We start from the raw sequence: 8,566 nt of genomic DNA on the forward strand, positions 1-8,566 counted from the left end.
TCACCAAGAGTGGCCTAAGATACAATCACGATATAGGGGGACTGACTGTTTATGTTGCTGAGGAGAGCAATAATGGAGGATGCTACTTTTATCCAAGGGCAGCCCTAGGAAAGTACAGAAAATCCAGGAAGTACATACAGATCCTCTCTGAGGGCTATTGATTTGATTGCTATAAAGTATTATCAAGTCTTAGCACAGTGCCTTGGGTGTAGTAATCACCTAATAAAGGATTTTTTCATTCACTGATAGGATTTTATTGCAAATAACCACAATGAACAACAGGAAGAGAAGAGATAACTGCAGTCAAGACTGAGGGCCCTCTATGGTCCAGCCAGGAGTTTTTCCGGGCTGTATCAGACCACTCTGACATAGAAGGGACTCTGGGGGAAGCAAGAGAGTCATTATGGTACTATGGGAAGAACACTGGATTTGGGCTCAGAATCCCTGCTTTACCAGTAACTGGCTGTATATTGCCAAAGCTAGTCACAATTCTCTAAGCCTCAGTTGCCTTATCTGTAAAATGAGGGAGTTGCACTAGGTCATCTCTAATGTCTTTTCCCCACTAAATTTGTAATCCTAGGGTAAGAGGGGATGAGTAGACAAGAGGAGAGACAGTGATGATTTCAGTGCTTTCTTATATTAACAAAACTTATAACATGAAAAAAATAAGCTTATATCATAGGATATATTTCCTTGTAATGGAACCCAGATAGGGCATACAGTCTGTAACCCAAAAGGTTAACTAGTCCCAGGCAGCATACCAGGGGCTCAGTGACAGAATAGAAGTCCAGCTTCAGTTGTCTTTGAAATATCCAGGGCCCTTTTTATGTACAGAAATTAGGTCCATGCTGATCACCTTCAAATCCAACAGGGCTCATATGCAAACATATGGACACACACACACACACACACACACACACACACACACGCAAACCCATTCTCTTCTTCTTTAATTCTCCTAGAGCATCAATTTTCATTAAAGTCATCAAGTCAGTCCTGTGGACCAGTGGTGGCTAGAATCTGGCTAAAGGCAAGCATGCTGATCCAAGATGATCCCACTTAGGTAACACCTACCAACCGGGGGCTTAGCAAGCAGGCTTTCAGCTAAGCAGAAATCTTCAAGTAGCTGTTGTTAACAGCTCCCTCGGCTGAGACATCACTCCTGATTCATAAGTGGGGAGATGGAAAACATGGATTTGCAAAGCCTGACAACTGAAATGCATCTGGGCAAGAGAACCAGATGAAAGGATACTGATCCCACAGGTAAGGGCAACCTTCTAGGCTGAGGCCATAGCCTCAGACATTGGGATACATCTGTGTCTTGCTTAGAGTCAGCCACGTTTGGTCCCAACAATGGGATTGTTGAGAACTGAGTGGATACTGGAGACTTGGGTTTGACAACTCCCTACAAGAAGCAAAAGCTCCTGGGGCCTAGGGAAGGTCTTCAGGGAGCCCCTGACAGGCTATGCCCCTGATCTTGGAGATTATAATAAATGTCTTCCCAAAGATCATCAAGGCGGGATCTTAGCTCTCCCAGTACCTTCCTGCCCTCATCCCCTTGCTGCTCTAGAGAAAAGGCATTATGGGCAGGGGGAGGTGGAGCCAGCTGCTGTTGCAATTCTTCTGTTTCCCGGTCAATGGCTCTAGTGAAATCGGCAATCTCCTGGAAGGTATCCATCCGAAAGGCCTCCAGCCGCCGTTGTACCTCCTTTGTCAGCTCCTCTGAGGCCAGTCGGGACTCTTGCCCCAACCCTTCCACATCCTCCTCCTCCCCGGCCCCAGCATAGGCACTGAGCTCATCCCGTAGCTGGTCCAGGTTGTGCTGGATACGGGTGTGCAGGGCCTGGGCTTTAAGAGTCAGCTTTTTGGACAGAGCCTGGATATAGCGGCTGAGGCGAGCTGGGCTGGTGGCAGCATGTGGGGCCACATTGCGATGCAGTTCCTGGACATGCTGCCCAATTCCTGTCACCAGCCTCTCAGCATAGGGGTGGAACAATGCTTTTACCCTCCCTGTGTGATGAGCCACTTGGTGCTGAAATTCCTGAAGCAAGCCTCGGGCCTCATTCATACCCCCCAGAAATTGGTTCTTGGTGTCCTCCTTAACCACTTGCAGCTGCTCCTGCAGCTCCTGAACCCCTAGGGCCAGTTGCTCCATCAGCTCCATGGTATAAGGTTTGAGCTGCCTCCTCAGCCCCTCCAGATTCCAGCCTACACGCCGATGGACCTCCTGGGTGTAAGGAGCCAGCCTGGTCCTCACCTCCTCCAGCTCCTTATGAAGCTGGTGCTGCAGCGTTGTTGAGTCCAGAAAAGGTAGAAGAGGTTTTCCCTGTCCAGCCGAGAGCCCTAGCTTCTCCAAGAAAGCATCCGCATTACTGAGGTCTTGTTCAATGTTGGCTTTCAGGTTCCTGGAGAGGAGGAATACAAACATACACTGGCCCAGACTGCTGGTGTTCTGGGCATTTCTAACATATATACATATACCTGACCTCCACCTGCCAGGATCGAGTTCGTCTATCTCCCCCAGGGAGATTGCAATACCAAGCAGGAAAGGAAGTTGGCTCTAGAACCAATCTGACCTAGTCAGACTCCCCAGTCTGATTTTTTTTTTGGAACACAGATACAGATATAGACATATAAACACATGCCACAACCCTCTGAGGTTGTCCTTTTTCTTGCATTCTCACTATCATAGCTGCTGATGATCTGGGACAGAGAAATTGGTTGTTCAACTCCTCCAGCATTATGGCACTCGGACTAATGGGTAGGGGAAGGCTGTGTGGTCAGAGCTGAATAAGGTTTCAGTCCCAAAGAATTGATTCTTTGCTACCTATAATGTGTGACTGATTAAAGTCTAGGCACTTGGGTAGAATGGTGCTAGTGGGCCCAGAATGAGAGAGGGATGGCAGAAAACATTAGGTCATTAGCCAGGTTTGGGTTTGGGGGTGCAGGAAATCTGCTTTGACCTAAGGAGTTGGTTGAAGGGTGGAAAATACGATGGATTTAGTATCAGCCATCAGTGGAGAAGTGGGCAAGATGGGAAACAACAATCAATTATACCATTGAGGGATCTTCAATGTAGCTACCAAGGGTTTCCTTTCCTCTTCCCTCTCCTCTACCATCTGACCCTAACTTCTTAGAGCTCCTACCCCTGGTCACTCACGGGGGCTCCTTGCTGAGCTTCTGCTGCTCAATCTGTTCTATCCGGCCCTTCTCCTGGCCACTCTGGATGAAGTATTCCCAGAAGCCTTTGTGTTCCTTAGCTGTTGTTGACACTGTGGAGAAATCGGAATTGAGGATGGGTTGGGGAGGAGACACAGCATGGATCCCTTAACGTCATCCCTTCTTTCATAGAGGTCTACCCTCCCTTGAAGTCCTAGGAGGGAGAGAGTTTATAGGATAGGAAGAGAAAGAAAGAAGAGAAAGAGGCCACATTCATAAAATTATAGAATTTAGTGCTGGAAGGGAACTTAGAAGTCTAGTCCAGCCCTCTCATTTTACAGGGAAGGAAACTGAGGTTCAGATTAGGGGAAGTGACTTGCCCAAGGTCATAGAGTTAATAAGTGGCAGAGTCAGGATTTGAAGTCAGATTTTCTGATTCTCCACCAGTGTTCATTTCAGGCCCAGGAGCCAAAAACTCATACCTGGGATCTCTTCTTGTATCCTGACAGCAACATGGCAAATGATTTGATTCAATTCAATTTAGTTCAGGAGCTAGGGATCCAAAGACGTGGTACCCCCTGCCCTCAAGGAGTATATGTTGTAGTAGGGGAGATGAAACACACACACACACACACACACACACACACACACACACACACCCCATTTATGTAAGGCACACAACAAGGAAGACAAAAGCTTATTAGAGAGCACAGGGAGAGGTTCATTAACAAGTGCCTAAATCTGGGGTAGCTAGGTGGTGCAGTGGATAAAACACTGGTCCTGGATTCAAGAGGACCTGAGTTCAAATCTGGCCTCAGACACTTGACACTTACTAGCTGTGTAACCCTGGGCAAGTCACTTAACGCTCATTGCCCTGCAAAAAAATGTTTTAATTAAAATTTAAAAATAAAAACAAGTGCCTAAATCCAAACTAAAAGGGATTAAACCGAGCTGAATAGTCAAGTGAATTGAACTCACTTCTAAATGATTGGGATCCATGGAAGCTCCAAAGTGGAGCACTGACTTGATACTCCAGGACCCTTGGGAACAGACCCAATCATACATAATGTGTCAGACACTGTGCTCAATGCTGCAGATACAAAAAGAAATAAAAGACGGTCCCTGCCTTCAAGGAGCTTACAGTCTTGTGTATTAACCAACCAATAAGCATTTAGTAAGCTTTAGAATGAGGCACCATGCTAAGCCTAGAGGGAAAAAAGAAGTGAAAGAGTCCTTGCCTTCGAGGAATTTACATTCTAATAGGAGAGACACATGAGAACACACAGAGCATTAACACAAGGTAGTTTGGGGAGGGGGCGCCCTGGCAGAGGAACAAAGGAGGCACTTGTACCTCACCTCATCATTGTAGTCAGAAAGGAGCACCCACCTGAGAGGAGGGCCAGAACCAAGGCCAAGACTGTTGTTATCACTGCCATGATCCACCCTGAGAAGGAGGAAAAGTAAATGGAGTCAGAAGGAGAAGAGGGGACTAAAAATCAATGAATGTCAGAACAGAAAGGGTCCTTCAAGATCACCTAGCCCTAGAGCTCATCCAGAGAGCTGCTTGTAACCCTTCCCAGGGCCACAGGACATGGAGTTTCCTCCTCATTCCCATCCCAGAGCTACAGTCCTGAGAGGAGAACATCATGGGCAAGATGATGGAAAGGAAGAGGGTTTTCCCCAGAGATGAAGATGGCTTACCCACACAGAAAAGATTCACTTTGTAAACTATCTTACCATGGCAGGAGCCCCAAGAAAAGAAATAGACCTAGTTGGAAAGCTCTACTTGTGCCATTTACTCATCCGTCCTCTCACCCCAGCCTCCCATTTCACAGATGGAGAAGCTGAGGCATGAGGAAAGGGACAAAAGTACTGGGGGCCCAATTTCCTTGTTCCTGCCCCCGTTTCTTTACCATAACCACCTCCCTTGATCTTTCTCTCCTAAGATGCTGGGACACCAACCTTCCTTCTCACCTGCCCAAAATACCAGTTCTGGACATAAGGAGCAAGCATCCAGCTTTATATCCCAGTGACCTATGCCTTTGGCAACAGCTACTTCAGGCAAACACCACGTGGAGGTCTAAAGAAAAATGACCTCGACTACTGTCCAGCACTCATCTGCCATCCATGGAAAGTGCCAGTTAATTCTCCCCTGCCCAGAGATGAACTGACACTCACTCTGTGGCCCATTTCCATAACCCTAGCTTCTTTAAGGTTAATTGGCACCAACCCTTACTCTTTCTGGAAAGTCTGTTCTAGGGAAAAGACACATCATGGAAATTTTCACTCGTGGCAAGGACTGAGCTCCCTACCTAAGTTTCTCTATCTTTTTTTTCTGTTTCTCTAAACCCTAGGACCTTTAACCTTCCCTAATGACATCCTACTCAGCCATACATGCTGTACCCAGGCCCCAGTCTTACTCAACAGACTAAGTCACTGTGTCCCTAGAACAAACAAGTGACAAATTATCCCCACCCTCCCCCCAAGCCCCAGCAAAATGGGAAAGAAGGAAGGAAGGAAAAAAAAGGAAAGAAGGAAAGAAGGATGGATGAACAAGAATGTATAGAATTGAAAATCCTTCTTTCTCCTTCATGAAATGATCCCAGAACAAAAATAGGAAGTCAAGGGCCACATGACAGACTTTCTAATGAGAAGATAGTTGAGCATTTGAGATGGGAATTATGACTCTAAGAAGATGTAGCAGAAGTCCTCCTCCCCCGCCCAGATGAAAGCTAATTTCTACCCACAGAGCATCTCAGGGGAAGCCACCATGGCCAGGGATTCTCCAGCCCCATCCTCCTAGTCCCAACGGTGTCTTAAATTTATATGGGGATTGGCATCTTCTCCTTTCTCCCCCAAATCCCCCACTCTAGCCTTTTTCTACCTAAACTTGACTGAGGAAATCTGACAGTCAAAAAGGTTTAGTCACCTGCTTAAAATGACGGGGGAGGTAGAGAGGCACCTTGGATAGAGCACTGGATTTGGAGTCAGGAAGACTTGAGTTTGAATCTAACCTCAGATACTTACTAGCTGTGTGACCCTGGGCAAGTCACTTAACCCTGCTTGCCTCAGTTTTCTCCTCTGTAAAATAAACTGGAGAAGGAAATGACAAATCACTCCAGTATCTTTGCCCAAAAAACCCTAAATGGGGTCATGAAGAATCAGATGTGACTGAAAATGATCGAACGTGTTTGGGTAAGTCAAGATTTATGTCTGATTTATCTCAGATCGGGTGTGTGTGTGTGTGTGTGTGTGTGTGTGTGTGTGTGTGAGAGAGAGAGAGAGAGAGAGAGAGAGAGAGAGAGAGAGAAATAGAACAAAGACACTCCATTGAGAGACAAAGGACAGTTAGAAAGGAAAAGAAATGTAGGTATTTCTATAGCCTGGGCACCACAAAGAGTAAGAAGGCAAAATCATAGAGAATCTGAGCTTCTTGGCCAGAAGACTAATTCTAGGAGAATTCATTAGTGTTTGCCTGAATTGGGGCACTGCTGAATAGCTTCTCCCAACACTTAGTATTGAACTCATCTTTCTGGGTCTTGTATTGTAGCTCTTTGTGTCTTATGTCTCTAGACCACAGGCTCTTTAATGGCAGAGACCACATCTTTGTGGTATAGTAGCTAACACAAAGTCTTGAATTGCCTAGGTACTTGAATTGAATTGAGTCATTCACTGTGTGATTGATTGGCAGGACTCAAGAAGGGAGCCCAGGACTGAACTGTTGGCTCCTTGACTTGGAAACGATGTGAGTTTGGGGATCAAAAGATCTGGCCACAGTCCCGGATCTACCCAATGACCTTGAGTCAGATGCTGCACTTCTCTAGGGCTCAGTTTCTTTGTCTCTAAAATAAAGTAGTTGAACCAGATGACCTATAATGTTCCTTCCAGCTCCAAAATCTTATGAATAGACCTGCTGTTTTGAGAGCCAGGGAAAGCTAGGTCTTCGGTAGGATGTGGAAACCAGGAACTAGCTTTGTTTGGCAGGCTTCTACTCAAGAATTTTTGTGCCCATGACAAGTACTACAAACCACATACTGAACACTCCCTCATTCGAAGCTGCTGGTGTGCCTAGGACATCATTCTGGGATAGTAAAGCATAGATGTTGGGACTGTGGTATGAAGAATGTCATGGAGAGGCTACCATGCAGGGGTTGAGGGAGAGTGAGGAAGGAGCTCATCCTAATCTGATACATGGTAGCTTCCTATTTTAACTAATTATTCTTGCTAACTAGGTCCTCTGGTGTTGTTGTTGTTGTTTTTTAATATAGCTGATAAGATGCCCATTCTGTCAGCACCCACTAAACTTGACACCCTATAAATCTGGAACTGAGGCACACTCCCCAGTGGCTCTGCTGTTTGGGCAGCCAAGAGAGATAAACTTAGCCTTCACAGTGAGTAAGGAAGAATATTAGCTTCTCAGAAAGTCATAGAAGGGACAAGATGGTGGAGTAACAGGAAGTATAGCCTAGCTCCCCTAACACAACTCCCCTACAACAATCTAGAGAATCCATCAGACTGAGTCCTGATTGGGAAATCAAAGAAAAAAATCACAGTCACTTTTCTAGCCCAGACTGGCATAAGGAGATAGAGAGGTCTTTGGACACTGAGTACGGGGTCTAGCCAGAAACACAGGATCAAGCAAATAGCTTAGGTATTCAGGGACTAAAAGAGGACCAAAGCTGTGTACCAGGAAAGGAAGCACCAAAGCAAAACTAACACAGGGTGTGCGAATGGATGCCAACTGGCTTCTCTGTTGCTTACTACTCCTTCTGAGTCACAAATACAGGGCAGACTAAGAAGAGGACCTATGCCTAGGTGTGGCATGCCAGGATCGAGCAAGGAGCAAGTTCAGAGGCAAATAGTAGTTGTGTGGCTCTGACCCCAGCAGTAGAGCAAGGACTCTGTTGTAGCCCAGTTTGAAGACTACAGTGGAATAACCAGGAATCTCAGACCATTCTCAGGAATCGATGGAGCCTGTAGATCTGTCACTCTGAACCTACAGAGCTTTTCATGTGGCTGATAGTGATGGAGTCCAGCAGTAGTCTACAGGAACTTTCACTCAGGGACAAGCCCACAGGCATGTTCCTTATACCCTAACAGAGGTCAGGAACTTGCTAAATTCAGAACAAGAGGGCACTGATCCTTGAATCAGATAACTTTGGAAGCATTGAAAGCTCTCAGGTCCTTAGTCTGAGCTATCCTTAAAATCCTGGAATAGCACAATACTCAATACCTCAGGAAAGTAGCAGAAGAACCCAAAAGGACAAAAGCTCAACCCAGACATTCTCCATGGAATTATACAAAACCTGGCCCTAATATGAACTCCAAAGTCAAGAAGTAGGTTGGAATAATGAGCAAACAAAAACAGAATCCCACTATGATGAGATATTATGGTGACAGGGAAGCT

General features: G+C 46.0%; 1 protein-coding gene across 4 annotated transcripts; it reads right to left on the reverse strand.

Moving 5' to 3' along the window:
• Positions 1–230: 230 nt before the first annotated feature.
• Positions 231–5,200, reverse strand: APOA5 (apolipoprotein A5). 4 transcript variants are annotated; one of them, XM_043993013.1, is made up of 4 exons: positions 5,134–5,200; positions 4,547–4,603; positions 3,161–3,272; positions 231–2,405 (listed from the first exon to the last, which is right to left on the reverse strand). In XM_043993013.1, exons 2-4 carry the CDS (start codon positions 4,593–4,595, stop codon positions 1,445–1,447), a joined length of 1,122 nt encoding a protein of 373 aa, XP_043848948.1. In that variant the 5' UTR covers positions 4,596–4,603; positions 5,134–5,200; the 3' UTR covers positions 231–1,444. The 4 variants fall into 4 exon arrangements, with proteins under 4 accessions (XP_043848948.1, XP_043848951.1, XP_043848949.1 ...); XM_043993016.1 differs by having other exon boundaries at positions 5,122–5,166; XM_043993014.1 differs by lacking the exon at positions 5,134–5,200 and adding an exon at positions 5,073–5,120.
• Between the last annotated feature and the right edge of the window lie 3,366 nt (positions 5,201–8,566).

Source organism: Dromiciops gliroides, chromosome 3 (assembly GCF_019393635.1).
Source record: "Dromiciops gliroides isolate mDroGli1 chromosome 3, mDroGli1.pri, whole genome shotgun sequence".
Taxonomy (NCBI): domain Eukaryota; kingdom Metazoa; phylum Chordata; class Mammalia; order Microbiotheria; family Microbiotheriidae; genus Dromiciops; species Dromiciops gliroides.